At 40.7% G+C, this 14,595-nt stretch overlaps 1 protein-coding gene across 1 annotated transcript in view; it reads left to right on the top strand.

Moving 5' to 3' along the window:
- The window catches only part of LOC133556926 (adhesion G protein-coupled receptor A2-like), a gene marked incomplete at its 5' end in the record, with an annotated part of 61,944 nt that overhangs the window by 29,418 nt on the left and 17,931 nt on the right, over positions 1 to 14,595 (top strand). The window contains 3 exons of the mRNA XM_061907278.1: positions 7,012 to 7,083; positions 14,226 to 14,297; positions 14,371 to 14,442. Of these exons, the coding sequence (XP_061763262.1) occupies positions 7,012 to 7,083; positions 14,226 to 14,297; positions 14,371 to 14,442 (216 nt within the window). The remainder of the gene's footprint in view (positions 1 to 7,011; positions 7,084 to 14,225; positions 14,298 to 14,370; positions 14,443 to 14,595) is intronic.

Below are 14,595 nucleotides of genomic sequence, written 5' to 3'. Positions count from 1 at the left end.
AGATAAATAGAAATGCAGCAAGGGCATTTGCCTCGGGAATGCGATGGCTTTCCATAAGAAAATTACAGGAACAGGAAATTCCTGATTCCAGTCTAGCGATAATGACCCGCCGTCATTTTCCCAACTCCCTCCGGGGCCGGGCCCTAAACAATGTCAGTGGAGCACTCCGAGTCCCTCATAATGGAACACCTCACATCTGGGCTGTCTTACAAGCACCTTGCTGCTCCTCTACAGCCAGCCCGGGCCCAGGTGATCATCACACGTCCCCAGGGGCGTAGCACCACATCTTGGGCCCCCATACACGAAACTCCTGAAGTGGCCCCCTATCTTTGTCAATCCAACGTTTTTGTGCCTTACACGCAAATCGTAGATGTTTACATGCACTAAAAACCAGCATTTTGTCAAAATCCTTATGGCATAACTTTTTCATTATGGGATTCACATATGTAGAGCATTTCTACATAAAACCCCCTTAATAATTGTATTTTGTTAAAAAAAATTAATATAATTTTAGATAGGCATATAACCTGTCATTATTCCCCCAAATATGCCTATGTCAAGTTTACCTTTCCTTTAGAGTGTAAAGTATCATGAAGATCTCTTATGACAACAGGTTCTGGTATTTTGTGTTATTTCCTGTCCAACGCTCTTATGTTTGTTTCCATTTCCTGTTTGTCTCATTTTTGCCACTGCTTCTCCTGTCTGAGCGCTGGCTCCCTCACCTTAGCAATCAGGACACACCCGTTGCCAATCAGGATGTTTTTTTTTTTAATCATTGTGCTTTCAACCTCCATGCAACATAGTTTTCCTTATGGTTGCTGTATCTATTTTGCGTTGTGGTAAATAAGTACTTTTTACCGTCACTTTGCATGATGTCTCTGCATCCCGGGGTCCAGACCGACCACACCCAAAACTGAAACGTAACAGTAGAGTAGATGTTAGCTGATTCACGTCGAAATCATAATAATATATAATTTAAGCAGTAAAAAATGGATGGATGGATGGATGGCTGGATGGGTTATAATATTATTAGTGCATCTCCTGGGGGTAATGTTTCCCACCGTCTTTAAAACCGAGTGACGCCTCTGTTTCTAACTTTAATCTCGGATCTTTGAACGCACCGCAGTTTTGCCAATGAAAATGAAACGTATACCGTATTTTTCGGACTATAAGTCTCAGTTTTTTCATAATTTGGCCGGGGGTCCGATTTATAATCAGGACCGGCTTATGTGTGAAATTATTAACACATTAACGAAACGTAACAGTAGAGTAGATGTTAGCTGATTCACGTCGAAATCATAAGAATATATAATTTAAGCGGTAAAAAATGGATGGATGGATGGATGGATGGCTGGATGGATTATAATATTATTAGTGCATCTCCTGGGGGTAAAGAGTCCCACTGTCTTTAAAACCAAGTGACGCCTCTGTTTCTAACTTTCATCTCAAGTCTTTGAACACACCACAGTTTTGCGCAATGAAATACAAACGTATACCGTATTTTTCGGACTATAAGTCGCAGTTTTTTTCATAGTTTGGCCGGGGGTGCGACTCATGTGTGAAATTATTAACACTTTATCGTAAAATATCAAATAATATTATTTAGCTCGTTAACGTAAGAGACTAGACGTACAGGATTTCATCGGATTTAGCAATTAGGAGTGACAGATTGTTTGGTAAACGTATAGCATGTTCTATATGTTATAGTTATTTGAATGACTCTTACCATAATATGTTACGTTAACATACCAGGCACCTTCTCAGTTGGTTATTTATGCGTCATATAACATACACTTATTCAGCCTGTTGTTCACTATTCTTTATTCCATCCATCCATCCATCATCTTCCGCTTATCCGAGGTCGGGTCGCGGGGGCAGCAGCCTAAGCAGGGAAGCCCAGACTTTCCTATCTCCAGCCACTTCGTCTAGCTCTTCCCGGGGGATCCCGAGGTGTTCCCAGGCCAGCCGGGAGACATAGTCTTCCCAACGTGTCCTGGGTCTTCCCCGTGGCCTCCTACCAGCTGGACGTGCCCTAAACACCTCCCTAGGGAGGCGTTCGGGTGGCATCCTGACCAGATGCCCGAACCACTTCATCTGGCTCCTCTCGATGTGGAGGAGCAGCGGCTTTACTTTGAGCTCCTCCCGGATGGCAGAGCTTCTCACCCTATCTCTAAGGGAGAGCCCCGCCACCCGGCGGAGGAAACCCATTTCGGCCGCTTGTACCCGTGATCTTATCCTTTCGGTCATGACCCAAAGCTCATGACCATAGGTGAGGATGGGAACGTAGATCGACCGGTAAATTGAGAGCTTTGCCTTCCGGCTCAGCTCCTTCTTCACCACAACGGATCGATACAACGTCCGCATTACTGAAGACGCCGCACCGATCCGCCTGTCGATCTCACGATCCACTCTTCCCCCACTCGTGAACAAGACTCCTAGGTATTTGAACTCCTCCACTTGGGGCAGGGTCTCCTCCCCAACCCGGAGATGGCACTCCACCCTTTTCCGGGCAAGAACCATGGACTCGGACTTGGAGGTGCTGATTCTCATTCCAGTCGCTTCACACTCGGCTGCGAACCGATCCAGTGAGAGCTGAAGATCCCGGCCAGATGAAGCCATCAGGACTACATCATCTGCAAAAAGCAGAGACCTAATCCCGTGGCCACCAAACCGGAACCCCTCAACGCCTTGGCTGCGCCTAGAAATTCTGTCCATAATAGTTATGAACAGAATCGGTGACAAAGGACAGCCTTGGCGGAGTCCAACCCTCACTGGAAACGTGTCCGACTTACTGCCAGCAATGCGGACCAAGCTCTGACACTGATCATACAGGGAGCGGACCGCCACAATAAGACAGTCCGATACCCCATACTCTCTGAGCACTCACCACAGGACTTCCCGAGGGACACGGTCGAATGCCTTCTCCAAGTCCACAAAGCACATGTAGACTGGTTGGGCAAACTCCCATGCACCCTCAAGAACCCTGCCGAGAGTATAGAGCTGGTCCACTGTTCCACGACCAGGACGAAAACCACACTGTTCCTCGTGAATCCGAGGTTCGACTATCCGGCGAAGCCTCCTCTCCAGTATTCTCCACTATTCGCCACTATTTTCCACTATTCTTTATTTATTTTAAATTGCCTTTCAAATTTCTATTCTTGGTGTTGGGTTTTATCAAATACATTTCCCCCAAAAATGCAACTTATACTCCAGTGCGACTTATATATGTTTTTTTCCTTCTTTATTATGTATTTTTGGCAGGTGCGATTTATACTCCAGAGCGGTTTATACTCCAAAAAATATGGTACATAACTTTCTACTATCTTGCCGCAAATAAATGTATTATATGTTTGCCTTTCTTCTCACACTTCAATTGTGTTTCAAAATGTTAGTACTGCATGTGAGTGCTTGCACATGAGCTTTGATAACCTTATGACGTCTGTGCTAAGTGAAGTGTTCCATGCTCGGTTTGCCGCTATCCAGGTGGAACGAACCATTCAGCATCTTTGATAGGGGTGTGGGTACTTATAGGTTCTTAATTTGATTCAAACAACCTTGTTATTGAAGTGGAATGATTATAAGTATTTCATATTAAAAAATATTACTTTTTTGATAACTTGAAAACTTAAATGTTAGAAAGAAAATGTCAAACTTTACAGAAGTCCAGGTGGCCCTGTACAACACCCCCCCTTTCCCCAAGCAACCCCTTCTTTTAGATGCCCCTGCATTTACCTGCAGAAAAATGACAGCAGTGATTAGAAGGACATTTTTGAGGAGAAATTACCTATTCAAAGGGTGTTAGGCCCAAATAACATCAGATAAGAACCCAGTCTTGGTCCACAAAAGAATGTAACAAGATTTTGCTGGAGTCTCAATCTTTTTTTCATTTTCTGGTTCACCAAGCATGAAGCTTTGAAGTGGATGTCGTCCTATATTATCTCTACTTGGTGACAGTTGATGTCTTCATGTGTCAAGGCCACTAAACTGTGAAGTTCTTGTCAGGGAGGGCACACTCTGCTCCAAAAGGGCACACTCATAAATCATCACCTACTTATCAACCTTGGTGGAGCGACAGATTGGATAGTAGCTTTGGAACAAAGTGGGATGAGCAGTGAGAGGCATTTTTAAATCAGATTTGTTCATACAGTATTTGTTAACTACTTTTTTTACACTGTATACAAAGAGCTGTTTCTCAATTATATTATATCTACAAATCCCCAACAAATGACACCTATGCAGTAGGCAGTGCTTGGTCAGCTCATTGTCCAACACGGCTCTTGAGGTGTCAGGAAGCGAGGTGTGCACAATGTTCAGTGCTGCAGTACAGCTACACTGGCCGGCATTCGAAATGCGGGAATTTCCTGTGGAAGACCGTTGGATAGACATGTATGATCTACAGCAGGGGTCCCCCAAACTTTTTGACTCAGGGGCATACTTGACAACCTTGAGACCTCCGATTTCGGGAGGTGGGGGGTGGAGGGCCGTGGTCGTAGGTGGAGCGGGGGGCGTGGTTAAGAGTCAAATATTTTATATATATATATATATATATATATATATATATATATATATATATATATATATACAGGACTGTCTCAAAAAAATTGAATATTGTGATAAAGTACTTTATTTTCTGTAATGCAACTAAAAACATGAAAATGTCATACATTCTGGATTCATTACACATCAACTGAAATATTGCAAGCCTTTTATTATTTTAATATTGCTGATTATGGCATACAGCTTAAGAAGACTCAAAAATCCTATCTCAAAAAATTTGAATATTTCCTCAGACCAAGTTGAAAAAAAAAGATTTATAACAGCAAAACAAAATCAAACATTTGAAAATGTCAATTAATGCACTCAGTACTTGGTTGGGAATCCTTTTGCACGGATTACTGCATCAATGCGGCGTGGCATTGAGGCAATCGGCCTGTGGCATTGCTGAGGTGTTATGGATGCCCAGGATGCTTCAATAGTGGCCTTTAGCTCATTTGCATTATTGGGCCTGGTGTCTTTCAGCTTCTTCTTCACAATAACCCACAAATTCTCTATGAGGTTCAGGTCAGGGGAGTTGGCAGGCCAATGGAGATACCATGGTCAGTAAACCAGTTACTAGTGGTTTTGGCACTGTGGACAGGTGCCAGATCATGCTGGAAAATGAAATCATCTTCTCCATAGAGCTTTTCAGCAGATACAGCTTCAATAACCGTATTCCCACGGTCAAGCCACTCCTGAACTCTAGACAACGGAAGTTCCCTCAGTCAGCAATGGTTTGGGGAGCCATGTCAGCTGCTGGTTTTGGTCCACTGTGTTTCATCAAGTCCAGAGTCAATGCAGCTGTGTACATGCTTCCATTTGTTGTAAAGCTCTATGGAAAGCCATTACATGAAGCTCTCTGCGTACTGTACGTGGAAGGTCATATGAAGTTTGAAGCTCTGTAGCAAAAGACTGTGCAGAAAGTCTTTGCACTATGCACTTCAACATCTGCTGACCCCTCTCTGTCAGACTACCACTTTGTGGCTGACTTGCTGTTGTTCCCAAACTCTTCACTTTTCTTATCATAAAGTCGATTTAGGAATATTTAGGAGCGAGGAAATTTCACGACTGGATTTGTTGCACAGGTGGCATCCTATAGAATATCCTACCCTAATACCCTACTGTTCAATATTACGCTTCGAGTGCAATACATCCGACACTGATTGTTATTTATTAGTCCGGTACTCTTTTTTTGCTCTGTATAATGTATAGTGTTTTGTATTTTGTATAGTGTTTTGTATATTGTACAGGATTGCTTATTATTTTCATCGGATAGTAGTCTGTTTATTTCAATTCTTAGTTGTATCTTTATTACCTCTTGTGTAATTTTTTTTATATCCCATATTTGTTCCCATTGCCGCACCTTAAATTGGAGTCCTTAATCTCGTTATATGCAAATATATTGACAATAAAGTCTATTCTATTCTATTGTATGACCGTTCCACGCTGGAAATCACTGAGAGTGGCCCATTCTTTCACATTCATTCCATGCCTAAGTGCTTGATTTTATACACCAGGCCAAGTGATTAGGACACCTGATTCTCATCATTTGGATGGGTGGCCAAATACTCTTGGCAATATAGTGTATGTATGTATATATGTATATGTGTGTGTGAGTGTGTGTGTGTACAACAATAGGATTTGCCTGGGCTGCTGGACAGAACGGGATAAGAAACCTTTCAATTTGAGATTGTGGATGCCGGCAGGGTCTAGATCCGGCCCACGGGCCCTAGTTTGGAGTCCCCTGGTCTACAGTAATACCGTGTTTGTCAGTACATATAGTGATTAACATACAGTAGTACTGAGGTTGACCATGTATGTAACATGACTGAGACTGGTGAGGAAAATGTTGCTTGTAACAGAGAATCCCCTGATGTCCTGGCATCCTTCATAGAAATGGAAGAGATAAAACTACATCCTGTATATGCTAGTGTTAATGGCTTTGAGCTACTGTACGGAAACCCCTCCTTGATGAAAATGGGCATTTTTTTTTTTTTAATGCTGACCATGTCCTGCAGATAAGTATCAGTTCCCTGACCTTTTTGGACCTGGTTTCTCCCACCAGACCAGTAAAAAAGAAAAACCCTGGATCCAAAATCAGGCATAGGCGGTGGTTGAGGTTTGGGGGTGTTTTCCACATGTAGGTGTGGATGTTGGGACTAGTTTGAAATAACATCCTCAAAAACAGGATTCATATTTATTGCATGAACAAATCACGAGAAGTGCAATTCCTGCAAGATTCCACGCAAGGCTTATCTGGTCATTTTGGGGGCATGTGCGCGCCTCAAGCCCAGGTGGCTGCTGGGATAAGATTCCCTATCAGAGTTCAGAGGTCCCCTGCTGGGTCCTGCTGGAGGAGCCAGGTTAGGTCATGAGAATCGCTCCTTCTCCCTTTACTTTGTGCAGGTCCACGTAAAGATGTGTCAACATTGCCCCTGCGTGTATTTTATCATTTGATATTTTCTCTCTCCGCAGGGATCTCAAGCACAACTTAATCAGCACCATCATGCCTGGAGCCTTCCAAGGACTCTCTGAGCTCAGGAAACTGTAAGTGAATGTGATTCCGCTTCCAATTCACAGCAGACAACACACAAAGGAACATTTTGCAACTTTTAAAGGACAAGTTATGAGTTAAGAGTCATCAATCTATTTTAAATTGTGCCGTCGTCAATGGTCTGTCCGTTCATGGCAGCTGTTAGACTCATCATAATGTTTGGCTGGATTGCCGTATTTGTGATGGTTAGTTCTTCCAGTAATGGGCAAGCTACTTGGAAAATGTAGTAAGCTAAGATACAAGTTACTCTCCATTAACCTCTAAGGGGCTTAGAGGCCACATGCGTGGACAGCACCTTTTAGCTCTTATTTCCAAAATTGTGTAAACACTACTGAATTGGGGTCTTATGCCGACACATGGACACTTATACTGCTACCTGGTGGTGTCAGAAGAGTATAACATACAATGGAATTTGGAAAAAAAAAAGTGTATGAATAAAAATTAGCATGTCACTACACATGGAGTACACATTTGTGTACTTATGGACTAAGTACATCGTATAAAAAGATGATTTTTATTTTTATTCTAATTAGGGTCCAATAAGTCCAAATAGCAAAGAGAAATAAAAATATAATGTAAACAAACAGCTTGGGCCTTAAGAGATTAATGTAGTTAAGCTACAGTTGAAGCTATCCCCGGACAATTGCACTACAAGCTATACGGAAAAAGTAGCTTGCTACATCAAAGCTACATTTGACAGCATTTATATCTATGAGTCCACATGTATAATATCAATGTTAATGTAACTGAGAGTGTACAAATGGACCCAATAAGGGTCCATTTGTTACGTCTGTTCGGCATTGTGATGCCAAAATTGTTCCTTCCAGGATGCGTCGAACGATAACACAGCAAAGGTAAGGTTTAACTATTTATTTGAATAACAAAAGGTGCTAGAGAACAAAAATACTGGAGCTAAGAAAAGGCAAACAAAAGACACTAGCATGGAAGCTAGGATAAACAAATAGTAAACTAAACTGGCACATAGGCACACAAAGGGGAAAACAAAACATTTAGCATGAGCGCTAAGAATTAATAAAATTGCGCAGCGTGAGAGCTCGCGAGAATAATACAGAAATTGCATGTAAGCAAAAGCGCAAAGCAGACGTACCGTTGTGTATGAACAAATTAGAGTCCCAGACAGAAGAATGAAAAGAGGCAGGCGTATAAAGGGAAGGTGATTATTTGTAGCAGGTGTGTGGGACCGTGAGTAGCAGGTGAACTAATGAGTGACCATGGTGACGGAACAAACAGGAAATAAGAGGTAGAATGACAGACTGATACAACAATGGAAACAATAAACAATAATATGAGAAGATCCGAGTACAGATCTTAACACCATTACTATTAACTATCTGTCATTTAACTGGGAATACCCTACAACTACCTCTAGAGGGCACCCCAATGTATGTATTTATTTTTAATTGACCATTTATTTCCTCCCTATATTATTTAATTTTCTCAACATACAGTACAAAAAAAAAAAAAAAAATAGCATCTCTCTATATCTTGACAAAAAAAAAAAAAAAGACTTGTGTGTAGTTTGAGAACAGTTGGTAATGGTTATGTGCCGTAAAAGTTTTCATGATTTCAACTCACCTTAATGCTGTGCTTTTCAATTATATTCTGTCACCTCCCCCTAGGAAGAAGAAAATATTCTTTGCCCCCCCCCGCTCCCCTCCGACCCACACCCCACACTCTCCACTGTGACTATAAACAGTATATTTTGTCTATAAAATTATTAGAACTATACCTCTGCATAATATTGTAAGCTTACTACCATTAAAGGAAACAACACACCGGCCTTTCCTCGTCCCCCACCGTGGTTACAGTGAAGTGCTTCATCACATTCTGGTAGGGCGGAAAAAAAAACATGTTCCCAGAGGTCACAAGCTGGCATTGCACCACCCACTCCCCCCCCCCCCCCCCCCCCCACCCCCCCTTAATTGGCCAGTCCGTAATGTTTCGGCCAAATCTTAGCTAAATATGACTCACAATATGAACACCAACCAGTCATCATAGATTTTCTCCGAATGTATGACTGTTCTCAATCATCTAGGTCATTGTATTTTCTCCTAATTCTTTGGGCCTCTATTCGCAGTCCATTTTCTGTCTTTGTGGCTTGTAGCGTCGATTTAAGCTACCTCACTACATGGGTCTAAAATCAGCTAAGCCACAGAAAAAGCTGCTCGTTCAAAAAGTAGCTAGGCTACCGCCAATTCATAACAAATGCAAAAGTTGTGCAGACCGCTCTATTTTAATGAGGACTTTATGTGTTCTTCCAGCTGTCATAATGCTCCAAACTGTGATGTTTTGTTATGTTGAGGAATCTGCGCAACCTTTTTCTCTGCAATATGGAAGCACTCTTCCAGTGTGATCTAAACCAGTGGTTCTCAAATAGAGGTACGCGTACCCCTGGGGGTACTTGAAGGTATGCTAAGGGGTACGTGAGATTTTTAAAACATATTCTAAAAATACCAACAATTCAAAAATCCTTCATAAATATATTTATTGAATAATACTTGAAGAAAATATGGATGTAAGTTCATAAACTGTGAAAAGAAATGTAAACAATGCAATATTCAGTGTTGACAAGCTACATTTTTTGTGGACATGTTCCATAAATATTGATGTTAAAGATTTCTTTTTTTGTGAACAAATGTTTAGAATCAAGTTCATGAATCCAGATTGATCTCTATTTCAATCCCCAAAGAGGGCACTTTAAGTTGATGATTATTTGTATGTCTAGAAATCTTTATAATTGAATCACTTGTTTATTTAAAATAATGTTTACAGGGGGTGTATCACTGAAAAATGGTTGAGAACCACTGATCTAAACAACAGAACCTACTTTTTAGGTGCGCTTTGCGAGACACCGGTACTAAGTGCGATGGTGCGGTAAAATGATCCTGATGCAAGAATCAGAATCAAAAATACTTTATAAATCCCCGAAGGGAAATTACAATTTTCAGTACAATCCCATTGAAGATCAGACAAACATTACAGGGAGACAGAACAGGATCGCTGACAGGTCTGCCAATTTCCGGCGCCCCTTACAAAAAAGGTGAGACACAGGGAAACAATGGGTGAGGAAAAAACAAACAAACAAACAAAAAAAATCGGTCTCAACCTGGGCCCCTGGAAAGAGGGTCCAGACTGAGGCCAAAGAAAAAAACTACTCAAGAAATTGCAGGGTTGCGAGTAGTTTTTGCATATAGGAATTATATTGATTAATTTTGGTGCCTTCTGGCTCCAAATCAGTCCCTTAAGTCGTTCAGCAGCTCAAAAATTGCCACAGGATGAGCTTGGCGTTGTTGGCGGGACCCAAGGATGCAGACACGAGAAAATAAAATTTTAATAATGAAAAAAAAGTATTACCAGCGTGAAATAAACACATTTACACGAGTAAATCCAGAACCAAACTAACAAAAAGCCAAACAGTAACCAAGGCAATTTATAGGAACTAGAAATAGCAGAACAGAGAACAATGAACCAGTGCAGTCTGACCAACATTACTGGCTAAAGAAAACACTTTTATAACAACCAGGGACAGGTGTGTCTCCTGATTATCAATCAGGAAACAGATGAGGGAAACACCACTCGGGCCAAGGTAAAGTGGCTTAGGGTTTATTGAGACAAATAGGAAGTTGAATAAAAAATATGATTGCTGGACAGGAACTAAATACCAAAACACAGGAAAACCATAAACACAAGTCCAACTTGTCATGACAAAGATGAAATAGATGTTGTGGCCAATATTTTAATATCTGACAGTTCAAATATGTTGACAGATACACAAAGGATTTTCTCTCTCCATTATTCCGATGGCCTCCTTCTCGGCAGAATGCCGCAGCCATTGGTGTGTAACTGTGCCAGTTTGCACGTACATGCTAAGTATGGACGTAAAAACAGCGGTTACAAAACAGTTTCATGTTTGATTGATCGCAATAGGAGTGCAAAATGACTATTTCGCATCTTCTGTCTGCATATAGTCTGAATATACATGAAGGCAAACGCTAAACGTATTGCGCTCGCTATTTTGCTCATTTAAAAAAGATATAATCCTCAGCGCGCAAGTTTAGTAGATAATCTTTGCGTGTCCTATCAAGTTGTTTTAGTACACACACTAACCTTTAGTACGGTAGTCTTCAAACTACGGCCCGCGGGGCAGATACCAAGGGGAAGTCACAGGTTTAAAAAAAATCTTATAATTTTTAAAAATCTGTCCTTTAATCCATTTTTTACCGCATGTTACTCTTGTTGTCTCCAAGCCTCTACGGGAAATCACATTGTCTAAAAATGTATTTTCCCATCAAAAATGTGACATCAGCTACAAGTGCGTGCTCTTTCAGTGAATTAGTGGCCGAGGAATATATATATATATATATATATATATATATATACAAGCCGGCCCCCGGCCAAAACGGTTTTAACCCAATGCGGCCCCCGGGTCAAAACGTATGTGGATCCCTACTTTAGTATATCAGGCCCTTACAATACTATAACTAAATGTATTTGTTTTTTTGATTATGTGTTATTGAGAAAATAGCAACATACCTGTTATGATCCGCTGCTTGGATCATTCCATATTCGTGTTTTGTTCCATTTTTGTATTATAGTCTGCCAATGTTTGCCTTAGTTCCTTATTTAGTCTGTTACCATGGTTGCTCATTAGTTTTCACCTGCCCCTTGTTTTCGACGCACACCTGTTCCTCGTGATTACTGCCTTATTTAAGCCTGCCCCTTTTTTTATTTTGTTCTCGGTTCCTAATTTGCTCTCATGCAACAAATGACGACTGTTTTCCATGCTCTTACTCGCTAGCTTTATTCCTAGTTCTCATGCTAGTTGTTTTGTTTTCCTTTTTGTGCCTTTGTGCCAAGTGTTAGTGTATCTGTTTGTTTCCCTAGCTTCCATGCTAGTTCCTTTTGTTTACCTTTTCTGCCTAGCACCAGTATTTTTGTTCTTAGCCTTTTATTAGTTAAATAAATCCTTTATTTCTTACCTTACGCTGTGTTCTTGCCCGACGCATCCTTGGAAGAACAAATCCGGCATCGCTATGCCCACCAAGCGTCACAATACCATTTCTGATTTTGGAGTAGGGGCAATAATTGGTAACACTTTATAATAAGTACACACTCTTAAGCATTAATAAAACATTAGTGAAAACTGAATTATGTCATGCCTGTTAATCTGTTTTTATGTTTGATCATGTTTTGTTTTGTTTTCTGGACTCTTGTTCCGTTTTGCACTTCCTGGTTGGTTTTTGTTACCATGACAACTCATTGATTTTCACCTTGCCCTCCTAGTCACGCCTTGTCCCTCAGCTCTCACACCTGTTTCTAGTTACCACGGCCACTATTTATGTCATTTGCTTTCTGTTCATCGTCCGTGGAACTTTGCCTGCATTTTGCGATTGCTTACATGCCTATTTGCTGTGCATACTCCCAAACCTTCACGCCTAGCCATGCAGCTAACCATTTTGACCACGCCACGTAAGATTTTTGTATTTTTTGCCTCTGTGCTAGTTTTTGGTTTATCGATTATCTTTGATAGTATCTTTTGTTTATTCATAGTTCATTCATGCCATCGCGCAAGTGTTTTTGTTTCCTGTTCATATTTTGTAGCCAAGTTTTTTACCTCCTCGTGAGCGCCCTTAGTTTGCTTATTTTTGTATTTAGTGTTTAAATAAACAACCATGTAGTCACACCCACGCCTGACTCGTTCAACATCATCTCTGCATCGAAAAAGCAAAACCAATCCATGTCCAGGTGTGACAAATTCATAATTTCCAACATCAATAGTCATTTATACGCAGTTTATAAGCACAGTTATAAATAGAACCATTAGTACATGTCCTAATACTGTATGTGTAAGTGCATGTAGATTATAAGTCTTATTTACATACACTTTCTAAATGATCTACCACTGACAATACCTAAAAATAATGCAGACATTCTGAATCAGTCATTTGTAAAGTAAAAAAAAAAATGCAACCATGAAGCTTTTTACAGATGAGCTTATTAATACAATAATGAGTAAAACAACTATAAGTGTATATAAACTGCATACTAATGAGTATTAATGTCGGAAACATGCTTAATAAATGGTGACTTTAATAAGCTTTGTTAATGACTATAGTGTTTACTTACTGAAAAATGTCTTCCTCTTACAAATATTTTAAAAACATTTTTGTTTTTTAGCTGATTATTTCTTGATTTATTTGAGGATAACATGTTCCAGGGCTTCAGTTAGTTTTTTATTGTTTTTTCCTAATGAATAAGGGGTGCGGTCGTTCCATGAGATGCTGCATGTCTGGTATGAATTGTCGTTATATCCTTCTGAGAAGCAGCATCCTCTGCACTTCTTTTAGTCTACTTATTTTGTCCGAGTTACAGATTTCGGGGAAAAAACATTTCCACTGCAAAGGATGCTGGCTCTCAGGAGGATAGATGTAAAATTGACTTGACAGGACCCAACTGCATTTTTTTTTACCACACTTCCACAAATGTTCTATGAAATTGTGCAGATTTTGTGTTAACCCGTTAAACAAACAAACAAACAAACGCAGATCAAAACAATGGTAAGAAGGAAGGTCCTGCGCATGTTCGGCGCAGGATGTGATAAGAAAGCAGTTCTTGTTAAGGCGTTGGTCAGAACGGCGGTCATCTGCGCAGGCCCGCGTGATTGGCCTTCCCTCCTCCCCCTACTTGTGTTTTCCCTGCAAAGTCTGGGGCTTCTCAAAACAAACAGAGGGAGATAAACACATGCTCTGGACAGCTCTCTGCTGGGCAGTGTCAGGCAAGCACCAGAGCACAAATCTCTGGAGATGGGGCCATACATCACACTCAGGCTTTGGTGATAAACATTTACTGGTGTTCCATGGAGTCATGTAGTAGAGATAAGGGTGAAGACTGAGGACTGTCTTTTTTTTTTTAATGTACTTCTCCAGCCTTTCTGGTCGTACAAATCCTTGGGAAGTATAATGCAGATCATAGAGGCAGCGTAAGAGTTCAAAAATAGGCCACGCTTCTAATTAATGCCCTAAAACTCCAAGATGGAGCAATGATATCATCTGTTACCAAGACTAATGCATCAAAAGTAACCCCGTGGATATCTTGGTCTTTTTCTCTCTTTCAGTGACCTCTCCAACAACCGCATTGGCTGCTTGACTTCAAACATGTTCCAGGGTTTGACTAATCTCACTAAACTGTAAGTTGAAAGGATGTACTTGCGTTTTCTGTGTCCCAAATAAATTGTGTTCGTCTCATTTCTGGCTGGTTAGGATCCTCTCCGGAAACATCATATCAACTTTGGATCCAGCCGTGTTTCAGGAGTTACCGTCTCTCAAGCTAGTGTGAGTATTTTGTGTCAGACTTAAAATATACAACCACAAAAGTGTAAGGGAAAACATGATGGCAGGTAAAATGGGACAGAATTAAATAAATTAATACCTTTTAAAAACAGTGATTGATTAGTTATAATTGGAATGAAATACATCCATCCATCC

Source organism: Nerophis ophidion, linkage group LG07, assembly GCF_033978795.1.
Source record: "Nerophis ophidion isolate RoL-2023_Sa linkage group LG07, RoL_Noph_v1.0, whole genome shotgun sequence".
Taxonomy (NCBI): Eukaryota; Metazoa; Chordata; class Actinopteri; order Syngnathiformes; family Syngnathidae; genus Nerophis; species Nerophis ophidion.
Note: the sequence above shows the minus strand (reverse complement) of the source record. Positions and strands in the feature narration are given on the sequence as shown.